This window comes from Perognathus longimembris, chromosome 16 (assembly GCF_023159225.1).
Source record: "Perognathus longimembris pacificus isolate PPM17 chromosome 16, ASM2315922v1, whole genome shotgun sequence".
Lineage (NCBI taxonomy): Eukaryota > Metazoa > Chordata > Mammalia > Rodentia > Heteromyidae > Perognathus > Perognathus longimembris.
In genome coordinates, this window is record NC_063176.1 from 58,080,951 (window position 1) to 58,094,968 (window position 14,018).

The window sequence follows — 14,018 nt, forward strand, 5'->3', positions numbered from 1 at the left end:
CCGGAACCAGGAGCAGCTGCGGCCTCCAAGGGGGCGTCGGCTCTCCGCGGGCCCCTCCGCTCTCCGCTCTCCATGGGCCTCTCCACTCTCCGTGGGCCTCTCTGCTGTCCTCAGGCCTTGTCCCTCCGCGGGCCTCATCCCTCTGCGGGCCTCTCCGCTCTCCGCGGGCCTCTCCGCTCTCCGTGGGCCTCTCCGCTCTCCACGGGCCTCTCCGCTCTCCGCTCTCCGCGCGCCTCTCTGCTCTCCGCTCTCCGCGGGCCTCTCCGCTCTCCGCTCTCCGCTCTCCATGGGCCTCTCCGCTCTCCATGGGCCTCTCCGCTCTCCGTGGGCCCCTCAGCTCTCCGCGGGCCTCTCTGCTGTCCTCAGGCCTTGTCCCTCCGCGGGCCTCTGGGCTCTCCACGGGCCCCTCAGCTCTCCGCGGGCCTCTGGGCTCTCCGCGGGCCTCTCTGCTGTCCTCAGGCCTCGTCCCTCCGCGGGCCTCGTCCCTCCGCGGGCCTCGTCCCTCCGCGGGCCTCGTCCCTCCGCGGGCCTCTCGGCTGCCTGCAGGCCTTGTCCCTCCACGGGCCTCTCAGCTCTCCGCGGGCCTCTCCGCTCTCCACGGGCCTCCGCTCTCCGCGGGCCTCTCCGCTCTCCGCGGGCCTCTCTGCTGTCCTCAGGCCTCGTCCCTCCACGGGCCTCTCAGCTCTCCGCGGGCCTCCGCTCTCCGTGGGCCTCTCCGCTCTCCGCGGGCCCCTCAGCTCTCCGCGGGCCTCTCTGCTGTCCTCAGGCCTTGTCCCTCCGCGGGCCTCTGGGCTCTCCGCGGGCCTCTCTGCTGTCCTCAGGCCTCGTCCCTCCGCGGGCCTCGTCCCTCCGCGGGCCTCTCGGCTGCCTGCAGGCCTTGTCCCTCCACGGGCCTCTCAGCTCTCCGCGGGCCTCTCCGCTCTCCATGAGCCTCTCCGCTCTCCACGGGCCTCTCAGCTCTCCGCGGGCCTCTCCGCTCTCCACGGGCCTCCGCTCTCCGCGGGCCTCTCCGCTCTCCGCGGGCCTCTCCGCTCTCCGCGGGCCTCTCTGCTGTCCTCAGGCCTCGTCCCTCCACGGGCCTCTCAGCTCTCCGCGGGCCTCCGCTCTCCGTGGGCCTCTCCGCTCTCCGCGGGCCTCTCGGCTGTCCTCAGGCCTCATCCCTCCGCGGGCCTCTCTGCTCTCCGCGGGCCTCTCGGCTGCCCGCAGGCCTCTGTTCTCCACCTCAGGCTCCTCCGCGGGTCTCTGCACCGCAGGCCTGGAGTCGGGCCTCTCCTGTCCTCAGGCCCGAGGAGAGCCTGGGCACTGCTCAGCTCTGCAAGGTGCCTCTTCCCAACCCTCCCCGCCCCCCCCCCCCCCCCGCCCCTTTATAGCGAGTCCTGGACCCCCATCAGGAGGACAAGGGTGGTGCTCAGCACACACCCACTCCCAAGGGAGGGGGGAGGGGGGACAGCATGGGGCGGGCCTTCCCACCCCCTCAGGCTATCACGGTGGTGGGCGTGGTTATGGGGGGTGCCGCCCATTCCTGGGGCTTGCCCTCAGTGCCTGGTGCTGGCACTCAACCTTTTTGTTCACAGCGGTGCTCTGCTGCTTGAGCTACGCTTTCAGTCCTGGCTTTCTGCTGGTTGATGAGAGGTGAACATCTCACAGATTTGTTGGCCTAGGTCGACTTCGAACCTTGATCCTTAAATCTCAGCCTCCCGGATAGCTGAGGTTATAAATGTGAGCCACCACTGCCCAACTGTGGATGGCTTCAAACAGCTTTTTATTTATTGTGATGATCGTGATATGTCTCTTTGATCTGTGCTCGGGCAGCCACCACGACACACCACACAGGCCGTAAACGAGGCTCACAACCGTTTCTTGGGTTACAGTTCTGGAGGCCGCGGTCTGAGAGGCCGCGTGGTAGAGCCACTGGCTCCCGGTCTCGCTCCGTGGCCCGCCCCAGCCTCCCGCGGGCTCCGGGGCCCTGCTCCGGGGCCTGCGCTGGCATCTTCTCTCCAAGTTTACACATGGTTGTCCTCCATATATCTGCCCTCGTCTCCTCCTTCTGCGTGGACAGGCATAGTGGGTTATTACGCACTCTAATGATTTCACTGAACCCTAACAGACTCTCTCCAAATAGTAAAAAAAAAAAAAAAAGATGAAATCATGCTGGGTGCTTCCGGCTCGTACCTGGGATGTTGGTTACTTAGGAGCCTGAGAGCTGAGGGTCCTGGTTTGAGGTCAGCCTGGGAAGACAAAGCTGATGAATTCTTATCTCCGATTCACCAGCAAAACAAAAACAAGAAGGTGGAATTGTAGCTCAAGTGACAGAGTGCCTGCCTTGAAAGAAAAAGCTTTGCAAGAGTGAAAAGCCCCGAGTTCAAGCACCAGTCTAAGTCTTAGCACACACACAAAAATAGGTAAATCATGGTTAAGACATAATGCAGCCAGGCACCAGTGGCTCCTGCCTATAATCCCAGCTACTCAGGAGACTGAGATCTGAGGATCAGGGTTCAAAGCCAGACCAGGCAGGAAAAGCCATGAGACTCTCCAATTAACCACCAAGTCATAAGTGGAGCTGTGGCTCCACGGATAGAATGCTATCCCAGAGCAAGAAAGCTCAGGGACAGTCCCCAGGTCATAAGTTCAGAAAGATGCATAATGCAAACATTTCCATTTTAATACAAAGCTGAAAGTGGACCCGTGACTCAAGTGGTAGAACACCAGCCCAGAACAAAATATCCCAGGGGCAGTGGCCAGACCCCGAGTTCAATCCTAGTAACTGGCACAGAGCAGGACTGCTATTATTCTACGGTACTCTAGCGTGTCAGAGAAGAGCATTTGCGCAGGAGTTACAAATGAGGTAGCAAAAGTGAGGCGGAGGGGTGAGGGAAGAAATGGGGATGAAGGGGATGCGCGGCGGGTGAATATAGCATGTGGCTAAAGGTGAACAAGATGCTAGTGTTTAGGAACATTGTTCCACTATGGCGAAGAAGGGTGCTTAGCCTAGATTTGCCAAGTGTGGAAAAATTAAGAATAATGATTGTATGTGTGGGTCCTGGAACTTGAACTCAAGGCTGGGCGCTGTCCCTGAGCTTTTTTGCTCAAGGTTGGTGCTCTACCACTTGAGCCACAGCGCCACTTCTGGCTCTTTTGGTGGTTAATTGGAGATAGGAGTCGGTTGACTTTGAGCTGTGATGTTTGCTTCTTAGCCTCCTGAGTGCTCAGCATTACAAGTATGAGCCGCTGACACTTGGCTAGAAATCATCATTTTAAAGGAAGGCAAAACCACCTCTTTCTTTTTCCATTTTGAAAAAAAAAAATAAGCCACTAACAGAAAAAACGGTAAAAGCATAATAGAAAAAAACACGTCGGTGTCTGTAATCCTAACGAAGCTTCCTGCTGGCAGTTCTGTCGTGTTCCCGGCTGCCAGGGTGTGGTGTTCTGCAGCCGGTGCGGGGGGGGGGGGGGGGGGGGGGGAGGGCAGGTCCCCAGGGCACCGGTGGGGGTGGGAGCCGCGGGGCATCTAGGTGTCGGGGCTGGGGCCGCCGCGGCGGGTCAGGGCGTCTGGGGGGACCCGCCCCGCCTCTGCCCAGCGCGGGCGTGGCCCCGCAGCCTTGGGCGTGCTGGAAGCTGGCTTCCCCCTCCGCGTGGGGGTGCGCGGCCCCTGTCGCTGTGCGTGGCGCGCCCAGGGCCCCAGCGGCTCCCACGCCCGCCCTGGCCTCGGGCTGGGGCCCCGGTCGGGAGTGGCCGGCCCCCGAGCGGGCTGGGCTGCGGGGGGGGGGGGGGGGGAACGCCGCCCGGCGTGGAGGACTCGCCCAGCTTCCTCGTCCCTCTGCCCACGGAGCGGGCAGCCGGGTCTCATCCTGCTGCCTCGGGGGCCTCCGCCCGAAGTCCGCGCCCACGAGAGCTGCTGTGGTGACGCATCGAGCACGTGCTTCTCACCGTTCGTGCTGGGAGACTCGGTCACGGGCTGTGGGTTTTGTGTGTTACCGCGCGTGGAGACCACGGGTCTGTGCCGAACGAGGGTCCGGAGAAGCTCCGGGCGGTGCCCGCCGCTCTTCCCTCAGCCACCAGCAGGGGGAGCAAGGCTGCTTTGTTTTACATCCCCCCCCTCCGTCCCCCCCCAAGGCCCAGCCTGGATACGGGGTGGGGGGGAGCGCCCTCCCTGCACAGGGGCTGTGTCTCCAGGGTGCCAGGTAGGGGGTGGCAGGACTGGCCGGGCGGAGGCTCCGGGGTCCTTTGCTGACTCACAGCCAGGAGATTGGCAGTCAGGGGATGACGGGCTTCCGGCAGCTGAGGGAAGGGGAGAGGGGCTGTTCTCCTGGGCAGACCTAACAGAAGCCAGAGGCCCCGGGTCCCCCGGGGAGGAGGCGGAGGCCCCGGGTCCCCCAGGGAGGAGGCAGAGGCCCCGGGTCCCCCCCTGGGGGAGGCAGAGGCCCCGGGTCCCCCACTGGGGGAGGCAGAGGCCCCGGGTCCCCCGGGGAGGAGGCAGAGGCCCCGGGTCCCCCTGGGGGAGGAGGCAGAGGCCCCGGGTCCCCCTGGGGGAGGCGGAGGCCCCGGCACCCACTTAGGTGAGAGCTGCTCTCACCTTCCTGCCCGCCCGAGGAACCCCCCAGATGTAACCTGGGTGCTGGAGCACCTAGCCCAGCATGGTGCTGGCCCCTGGGTGTAACCTGGGTGCTGGAGCACCTAGCCCAGCATGGTGCTGGCCCCTGGGTGTAACCTGGGTGCTGGAGCACCTAGCCCAGCCTGGTGCTGGCTCTTGGCCTGAGGCCCGGCCCTTCCCCGTCCTCAGAGCCGAGCGTGGGCGTCCTGCTGCTGGGGTCAGGCCAGGTGTGGTGGGGATGTCAGCTAGGCCTGTGCCTCTTCGGGGTGGACATCTGGGACCCCAGTGCACCCCCTGGGGCTGGGACTTGGCGGGGCTCTCGTAGCAGAGCCGTAATGGTCTGTCAGACACGGGGCTGCTGTGCTGAGGGGCCCTGGGGCCCAGTGGGGTCAAGCTGAGAGAGGCGGGGTCCCCTGCAGGAGGGGTCTCAGCGGCAATTCCTGCCTCCCACGAGGAGAAAGCTGGGGAGGACAGGACCGCCCTCCCATCCCCTGGGGGGCCGTGGCGGGCACAGGGGGACCCCGTCCTCGGGGGGGCCGTGGCCGGCACAGGGGGACCCCGTCCTCGGGGGGCCGTGGCGGGCACAGGGAGGTTCCACCTGCGGTGTCTCATCAGAACGAGCGTGGGGAGGACCTAGGCACCGAGGTGGGGTAGGAGCCGCCCCTGGAGGCTCCTGGTGACCTGGCTTCACAGGTGGACGACGGAGGAGGGGAGGGCACGGGGCGCAGGCCGACCCCCCCCCCCACGGGGCTGGGGCTGGGCGCGGAGTGGAAGGCGTTCCGCCAGGCGGCAGGCTGCCGTCTCCCACTCAGGGCCGCCCACGGGAGCCGCGGCGGCCGGGCCGGGTCAGCCAGGCCGAGCCCAGGAGCGCTGCCGCTAGGCAGGCGTGTGAGCAGAGCTCGGCCCGGCGCCTGCGGCCCTGTCCTTCCCGGCCCGGCCCAGAGCGGACTTGGGGCCCCCGGCCTCCCGGGGCAGCAGGTCGGCCTTCCCTGGCCTGCGTGGAGGCCCGGCTGTGGCTCTGCCGGCGAGGCCCCCAGTGGCCACTGGGTGGCGGCAAAGATCATCCCGGTGGGGCCTGCCGGCGGGCCGGCCCGGGTGGGTGGGCAGGGCCCCGCGGGGCTGGGCAGGCGGGCAGCTCTGCGGGCCTGGGGTCGGGCAGGCGGGCAGCTCCGCGGGCCTGGGGTCGGGCCGGGTGGGCGGGCAGGGCCCCGCGGGGCCGGGCAGGCGGGCAGCTCCGCGGGCCTGGGGTCGGGCCGGGCAGGCGGGCAGCTCTGCGGGCCTGGGGTCGGGGTCGGGGGCCCTGTCTGTCTTGCTGCCCTCGCAAGCCGGCCTGGCTCCCTCTGCTTTCCAGCTCGGGCGGGGCGAGGTGGGCCGTGGAGGAGCCAGTGCTGGACCTTGCGCCCCTCGGGAGAGAGAGGCTGGCGTCCCGAGAGGCGGTGCGGGAGATGGAGGTGGTCATGAACCCAGCACCAGGGGCGCGGGCAGCGTCTGCCTAAGCTGCAGCAAGCCTGAGGAGAACGCGCCCGCTTCGCTAGCCCTGCGGAGTGCAGCCCCTCGGTGGGCCATGGCTGCGGGCGTGCGTGTGTGTGTGCCTGTGTGTGTGCCTGTGTGCGTGTGCCTGTGTGTGTGCCTGCGTGTGTGCCTGTGTGTGTCTGTGTGTGTGTGCCTGTGTGTGTGCCTGTGTGTGCCTGTGTGTGTGTGCCTGTGTGCGTGTGTGTGCCTGTGTGTGTGCGCCTGTGTGTGCCTGTGTGTGCGTGTGTGTGTGCCTGTGTGTGTGTGCCTGTGTGTGCCTGTGTGTGCGCCTGTGTGTGTGTGCCTGTGTGTGCCTGTGTGTGTGCGCCTGTGTGTGTGTGCCTGTGTGTGTGTGTGCCTGTGTGTGTGTGCCTGTGTGTGTGTGTGCCTGTGTGTGTGTGCCTGTGTGTGCCTGTGTGTCTGTGTGTGTGCCTGTGTGTGTGCCTGTGTGTGTGCCTGTGTGTGTGTGTGCCTGTGTGTGCCTGTGTGTGCCTGTGTGCCTGTGTGCCTGTGTGTGCCTGTGTGTGTGCGTGTGTGTGTGCGTGTGTGTGTGCCTGTGTGTGCCTGTGTGTGTGTGCCTGTGTGTGTGCCTGTGTGTGTGCCTGTGTGCCTGTGTGCCTGTGTGTGTGTCTGTGTGTGTGCCTGCGTGTGCCTGTGTGTGTGTGTGCCTGTGTGTGTGTCTGTGTGTGCCTGTGTGTGCCTGTGTGTGTGCCTGTGTGTGTGTGTGCCTGTGTGTGTGTCTGTGTGTGTGCCTGTGTGTGCCTGTGTGTGTGTGTGCCTGTGTGTGTCTGTGTGTGTGCCTGTGTGTGTGCCTGTGTGTGCCTGTGTGTGCCTGTGTGTGTGTGTGCCTGTGTGTGTCTGTGTGTGTGTCTGTGTGTGTGCCTGTGTGTGCCTGTGTGTGCCTGTGTGTGTGCCTGTGTGTGTGTGCCTGTGTGTGTGTGCCTGTGTGTGTGTGCCTGTGTGTGCCTGTGTGTGTGCCTGTGTGCGTGTGTGTGCCTGTGTGTGTGCGCCTGTGTGTGCCTGTGTGTGCCTGTGTGTGTGTGTGCCTGTGTGTGTCTGTGTGTGTGCCTGTGTGTGCCTGTGTGTGTGTGCGCCTGTGTGTGTGTGCCTGTGTGTGCCTGTGTGTGTGCCTGTGTGTGTGTGCCTGTGTGTGTGTGTGCCTGTGTGCCTGTGTGTGTGCCTGTGTGTGCCTGTGTGTGTGTGTGCCTGTGTGTCTGTGTGTGTGCCTGTGTGTGTGCCTGTGTGTGTGCCTGTGTGTGTGCCTGTGTGTGTGTGTGCCTGTGTGTGTGCCTGTGTGTGTGCCTGTGTGTGTGCCTGCGTGTGTGCCTGTGTGTGCCTGTGTGCCTGTGTGTGTGCCTGTGTGTGTGCCTGTGTGTGTCTGTGTGTGTGCCTGTGTGTGCCTGTGTGTGTGCCTGTGTGTGTCTGTGTGTGTGCCTGTGTGTGCCTGTGTGTGTGCCTGTGTGTGTGCCTGTGTGTGTGCCTGTGTGCGTGTGTGTGCCTGTGTGTGCGTGTGTGTGTGCGCCTGTGTGTGTGCCTGTGTGTGTGCCTGTGTGTGTGCCTGTGTGTGTGCCTGTGTGTGTGCCTGTGTGTGTGTGCCTGTGTGTGTGCCTGTGTGTGTGTGCCTGTGTGTGTGCCTGTGTGTGTGTGCCTGTGTGTGTGCCTGTGTGTGTGTGCCTGTGTGTGTGTCTGTGTGTGTGCCTGTGTGTGTGTGCCTGTGTGTGTGCCTGTGTGTGTGTGCCTGTGTGTGTGCCTGTGTGTGTGCCTGTGTGTGTGCCTGTGTGCGCGTGTGCCTGTGTGTGTGCCTGTGTGTGTGTGTGCCTGTGTGCGTGCCTGTGTGTGCGCGTGTGCCTGTGTGTGTGCCTGTGTGCGTGTGCCTGTGTGTGTGCCTGTGTGTGTGTGCCTGTGTGCGTGCCTGTGTGTGTGCCTGTGTGTGTGCCTGTGTGTGCCTGTGTGTGCCTGTGTGTGCGCGTGTGCCTGTGTGTGTGCCTGTGTGTGTGTGCCTGTGTGTGCCTGTGTGTGTGTGTGCCTGTGTGTGTGCCTGTGTGTGTGCCTGTGTGCCTGTGTGCCTGTGTGTGCCTGTGTGTGTGCGTGTGTGTGTGCGTGTGTGTGTGCCTGTGTGTGCCTGTGTGTGTGTGTGCCTGTGTGTGTGCCTGTGTGTGTGTGCCTGTGTGTGTGTGCCTGTGTGTGCCTGTGTGTGTGTGCCTGTGTGTGTGTGCCTGTGTGTGTGTGCCTGTGTGTGCCTGTGTGTGTGCCTGTGTGCGTGTGTGTGCCTGTGTGTCTGTGTGTGTGCCTGTGTGTGTGCCTGTGTGTGTGCCTGTGTGTGTGTGTGCCTGTGTGTGCCTGTGTGTGCCTGTGTGCCTGTGTGCCTGTGTGTGCCTGTGTGTGTGCGTGTGTGTGTGCGTGTGTGTGTGCCTGTGTGTGCCTGTGTGTGTGTGCCTGTGTGTGTGCCTGTGTGTGTGCCTGTGTGCCTGTGTGCCTGTGTGTGTGTCTGTGTGTGTGCCTGCGTGTGCCTGTGTGTGTGTGTGCCTGTGTGTGTGTCTGTGTGTGCCTGTGTGTGCCTGTGTGTGTGCCTGTGTGTGTGTGTGCCTGTGTGTGTGTCTGTGTGTGTGCCTGTGTGTGCCTGTGTGTGTGTGTGCCTGTGTGTGTCTGTGTGTGTGCCTGTGTGTGTGCCTGTGTGTGCCTGTGTGTGCCTGTGTGTGTGTGTGCCTGTGTGTGTCTGTGTGTGTGTCTGTGTGTGTGCCTGTGTGTGCCTGTGTGTGCCTGTGTGTGTGCCTGTGTGTGTGTGCCTGTGTGTGTGTGCCTGTGTGTGTGTGCCTGTGTGTGCCTGTGTGTGTGCCTGTGTGCGTGTGTGTGCCTGTGTGTGCGCCTGTGTGTGCCTGTGTGTGCCTGTGTGTGTGTGTGCCTGTGTGTGTCTGTGTGTGTGCCTGTGTGTGCCTGTGTGTGTGTGTGCCTGTGTGTGCCTGTGTGTGTGCCTGTGTGTGTGCCTGTGTGTGTGTGCCTGTGTGTGTGTGTGCCTGTGTGCCTGTGTGTGTGCCTGTGTGTGCCTGTGTGTGTGTGTGCCTGTGTGTCTGTGTGTGTGCCTGTGTGTGTGCCTGTGTGTGTGCCTGTGTGTGTGCCTGTGTGTGTGTGTGCCTGTGTGTGTGCCTGTGTGTGTGCCTGTGTGTGTGCCTGCGTGTGTGCCTGTGTGTGCCTGTGTGCCTGTGTGTGTGCCTGTGTGTGTGCCTGTGTGTGTCTGTGTGTGTGCCTGTGTGTGCCTGTGTGTGTGCCTGTGTGTGTCTGTGTGTGTGCCTGTGTGTGCCTGTGTGTGTGCCTGTGTGTGTGCCTGTGTGTGTGCCTGTGTGCGTGTGTGTGCCTGTGTGTGCGTGTGTGTGTGCGCCTGTGTGTGTGCCTGTGTGTGTGCCTGTGTGTGTGCCTGTGTGTGTGCCTGTGTGTGTGCCTGTGTGTGTGTGCCTGTGTGTGTGCCTGTGTGTGTGTGCCTGTGTGTGTGCCTGTGTGTGTGTGCCTGTGTGTGTGCCTGTGTGTGTGTGCCTGTGTGTGTGTCTGTGTGTGTGCCTGTGTGTGTGTGCCTGTGTGTGTGCCTGTGTGTGTGTGCCTGTGTGTGTGCCTGTGTGTGTGCCTGTGTGTGTGCCTGTGTGCGCGTGTGCCTGTGTGTGTGCCTGTGTGTGTGTGTGCCTGTGTGCGTGCCTGTGTGTGCGCGTGTGCCTGTGTGTGTGCCTGTGTGCGTGCCTGTGTGTGTGCCTGTGTGTGTGTGCCTGTGTGTGTGTGCCTGTGTGCGTGCCTGTGTGTGCCTGTGTGTGCCTGTGTGTGCGCGTGTGCCTGTGTGTGTGTGCCTGTGTGCGTGCCTGTGTGTGTGCCTGTGTGTGTGCCTGTGTGTGCCTGTGTGTGCCTGTGTGTGCGCGTGTGCCTGTGTGTGTGCCTGTGTGTGTGTGCCTGTGTGTGCCTGTGTGTGTGTGTGCCTGTGTGTGTGCCTGTGTGTGTGCCTGTGTGCCTGTGTGCCTGTGTGTGCCTGTGTGTGTGCGTGTGTGTGTGCGTGTGTGTGTGCCTGTGTGTGCCTGTGTGTGTGTGTGCCTGTGTGTGTGCCTGTGTGTGTGTGCCTGTGTGTGTGTGCCTGTGTGTGCCTGTGTGTGTGTGCCTGTGTGTGTGTGCCTGTGTGTGTGTGCCTGTGTGTGCCTGTGTGTGTGCCTGTGTGCGTGTGTGTGCCTGTGTGTGTGTGTGCCTGTGTGTGCCTGTGTGTGTGCGTGTGTGTGTGCCTGTGGTGTGTGCCTGTGTGTGTGCCTGTGTGCGTGCCTGTGTGCATGTGTGTGCCTGTGTGTGTGCGCCTGTGTGTGCCTGTGTGTGCCTGTGTGTGTGCCTGTGTGTGTGTGCGCCTGTGTGTGTGTGCCTGTGTGTGTGTGCCTGTGTGTGTGCCTGTGTGTGTGTGTGCCTGTGTGTGTGCCTGTGTGTGTGCCTGTGTGTGTGCGTGTGTGTGTGCCTGTGTGTGTGCCTGTGTGCGTGTGTGCGTGTGTGCGTGTGTGTGCCTGTGTGTGTGCCTGTGTGTGCCTGTGTGTGCCTGTGTGTGCCTGTGTGTGCCTGTGTGTGTGCGTGTGTGCCTGTGTGTGTGCGCGCGTGTGTGCCTGTGTGTGCGTGCGTGCCTGTGTGTGTGCCTGTGTGTGTGCGTGCGTGCGCCGGCCCTGGGGCTCCAGCCCTGGCCTTGGTCTCTGCCCTTTAGCGTTTTCACTCCGGGCCGGCACGCTACTACTGGGGCCACAGCTCCATTTCCCACTTTAGAGAGGAGTCTCATGGACTCCCCTGCCCGATCTGGCTTTGAACCCTGGTCCTTAGCTCTCGCCTCCTGAGTAGTTAGGATCACAAACCTGAGGCACTGGAACCTGCACAACTGCTTGTCTTTGTATAGATAATAGTCTCCTTTTTGGCCATCACCTCGTGGACTGTTTATATGACCCCCAGGGCTGGTGGAATCGTGGCCCGGAGCTTGTGGAATCGTGTCCTGTGTCCTGTGGAATCGTATCCTGTGGAACCGTGTCCTGTGGCCTGTGGAATCATGGCCTGTGGAATCGTGTCCTGTGTCCTGTGGAACCGTGTCCTGGGGCCTGTGGAATCGTGGCCTGTGGAATCGTGGCCTGTGTCCTGTGGAATCGTGTCCTGTGGAATCGTGTCCTGTGGCCTGTGGAACCGTGGCCTGCGGCCTGGGGAACCCTCTCGTCTCTGGGTCCTTCCCGGAGCCTAGGGGCAGGGGTGGTGGGGCTCGCAGGACGCCCGGCTCATCAGCAGAGGTGGATTCCTGCTGGGGGAGAAGTTGCCCACGTGAGGGGGCCTTGAGGCGTAAGCCAGAGCCCACGCAGCCTCCATGGCTTCCCAGGGGCTTCCGGCTGAATGAGGGCCCGCGGGCTGCCCCGACCAGTGGGGAGGGCAAGAGCCAGGGGAGGGGGGACGACTAAAGCTCCTCTGGCCTGGTCCTCTCCAACCCCTGCTCGGCTGGCTCTGCCTGTGTGCAGGCCCCTCTGCCCCAGCGTGGACGTAGGTGCTGGCCTCAGCCAGGGCCGGGCCGGGCCGGACTCCTGCCAAGGCACCTTTGCCTCCGAGCCCGTGGCTGGCTCCGGGGGTGCTGGGCTCCGGGGGTGCTGGGCTCCGGGGGTGCTGGGCTCCGGGGGTTCTGGGCTCTGGCGTGCTGGGCTCCGGGGGTGCTGGGCTCCGGGCGTGCTGGGCTCCGGGCGTGCTGGGCTCCGGGGGTGCTGGGCTCCGGGGGTGCTGGGCCCCGGGGGTGCTGGGCTCTGGCGTGCTGGGCTCCGGGCGTGCTGGGCTCCGGGGGTGCTGGGCTCCGGGCGTGCTGGGCTCCGGGGGTGCTGGGCTCCGGGCGTGCTGGGCTATGGGCGTGCTGGGCTCCGGGGGTGCTGGGCTCTGGCGTGCTGGGCTCCGGGGGTGCTGGGCCCCGGGGGTGCTGGCCCCGGGGGTGCTGGGCCCCGGGTGTGCTGGGCCCCGGGGGTGCTGGGCCCCGGGGGTGCTGGGCCCCGGGGGGTGCTGGGCTCCGGGCGTGCTGGGCTCCGGGCGTGCTGGGCTCCGGGGGTGCTGGGCTCTGGCGTGCTGGGCTCCGGGGGTGCTGGGCTCCTGGGGTGCTGGGCTCCGGGGGTGCTGGGCTCCGGGGGTGCTGGGCTCCGGGGGTGCTGGGCTCCGGGCGTGCTGGGCTCCGGGCGTGCTGGGCTCCGGGGGTGCTGGGCTCCGGGGGTGCTGGGCTCCTGGGGTGCTGGGCTCGGGCGTGCTGGGCTCCGGGCGTGCTGGGCTCCGGGGGTGCTGGGCTCCGGGGGTGCTGGGCTCCGGGGGTGCTGGGCTCCGGGCGTGCTGGGCTCCGGGGGTGCTGGGCTCCGGGCGTGCTGGACTCCGGGGGTGCTGGGCTCCGGGGGTGCTGGGCTCTGGGCGTGCTGGGCTCCGGGGGTGCTGGGCTCTGGTGTGCTGGGCTCCGGGCGTGCTGGGCTCCGGGGGTGCTGGGCTCCGGGGGTGCTGGGCTCCGGGGGTGCTGGGCTCTGGCGTGCTGGGCTCCGGGGGTGCTGGGCTCTGGCGTGCTGGGCTCCGGGGGTGCTGGGCTCTGGTGTGCTGGGCTCCGGGGGTGCTGGGCTCCGGGGGTGCTGGGCCCCGGGGGTGCTGGGCTCCGGGGGTGCTGGGCTCTGGCGTGCTGGGCTCCGGGGGTGCTGGGCTCTGGCGTGCTGGGCTCCGGGGGTGCTGGCCTGGGTGGGCTCAGTGATGCCCCAGGCTCCTGTAGTCTGAGGCTGTGGTGATCGATCTGCGGTTGTTGGAGAAGTGACCGTGGCTCGTCACGTCTGTGGAGACGCAAGGGTCGATAGGCAGGTCACGGCTGATCAGTGGCCCGAGGGCTGGAGCAGGCCGGGGAACAGGGACTCCAGCTGAGGCCGGTGGCGGCGGCCTGGGCAGATCAGCCTTGTCAGATGGAGGGGGGCGAGGGGCGCGTGAGGGGACTGGTCAGGGGACGCGCTGGTCCTTACCCCCTGCTGCCACCGGCACGGGGCTCTGGGGGCCCTGGGGCTGGGGCGGCTGCCCGAGGCGGGGCCCATACTCCACTCAGGGTCCTGGGACCAGAGGCCAAGCCTGGAGTGGGGGCTCCGGGGAGCCCCGTCTGTGGACGGCAGGGCCGTCCACTCAGGCTCTCCTGGATCCCGGGCTGAGGGGGCCACAGGCTCTGCCCAGGGGCCTCTCCTCTGGGTTCCGGCCGCCGGGGAGGCCGCCCAGCCCGCCGGAGCCCGGTGCAGCCACGGAGCGGCTCGGTGCCGGCCCCCGCTCGGCCTCCCCGCGGGGACCTGGGGGCCCTGCTGCCCGCGCCCGCCTCTCCTCCCCCTGCTGCCCGCAGGCTCCTTCCCTTCCAAGACTCCAGACTCATGCGCTGGGGCTGCCTGTGACCCGGATGTGGCTTCAGAGGGAGACCGAGGCAGGTGTTGGGGGGGGAGCCGCTGTGCCTCGTTCTCCTGCGTTCCCTCCAGCCTGGGCCTCCTGCCTGCCGCGTCCCCCGCGCCCCCCGCGTCCCCCGCGCCCCCCGCGTCCCCCGTGTCCTCTCCGTCCCCCGCGCCCCCCGCGCCCCCCGCGCCCCCCGCGTCCCCCGCGTCCCGGCCCTCACCACGCTTGCTGCCTGGCCCAGCTGCCCTCGCATCGCCCCAGGTGGCCCCCCCTTCTGAAACCTGTCCACCTGTCCATGCACAGCACCTGCCCCTGCATTGCACACACACACCTGCCCCCCCACTCTTCCTCCCTCCCCTACCCGGAGGTGGGGCGCACCCTTTCCTGGGTGTGGGCGCCAGGACCCAGCCTGCAGGGGCTGCTGTTGCTTTTGAGGATGCAAAATGTCCCTTTGAGTGTGTGGGTGTGGGTGTGGGTGTGAGTGTGTGCACGTGTGCGCGTGTATGAGTGTGTG

At 65.3% G+C, this 14,018-nt stretch overlaps 1 protein-coding gene across 1 annotated transcript; it reads right to left on the bottom strand.

The window, feature by feature from the left end:
- Nucleotides 1-11,633: 11,633 nt before the first annotated feature.
- On the bottom strand, nt 11,634-13,490 carry LOC125364568 (basic proline-rich protein-like). Its single transcript, XM_048364162.1, has 2 exons — nt 13,099-13,490; nt 11,634-12,915 (listed from the first exon to the last, which is right to left on the bottom strand). The coding sequence occupies exons 1-2, from the start codon at nt 13,488-13,490 to the stop codon at nt 11,634-11,636; spliced, it is 1,674 nt and encodes a 557-aa protein (XP_048220119.1).
- Nucleotides 13,491-14,018: the final 528 nt, after the last annotated feature.

Coding starts and splice junctions, on each gene's coding strand:
- LOC125364568 (XM_048364162.1), bottom strand. CDS start 13,490: ATGAGTCTGGAGTCTTGGAAGGGAAGGAGCCTGCGGGCAGCAGGGGGA. Junction 12,916..13,098: donor CGTGCCGGTGGCAGCAGGGG/GTAAGGACCAGC, acceptor GCGTCTCCACAG/ACGTGACGAGCCACGGTCAC.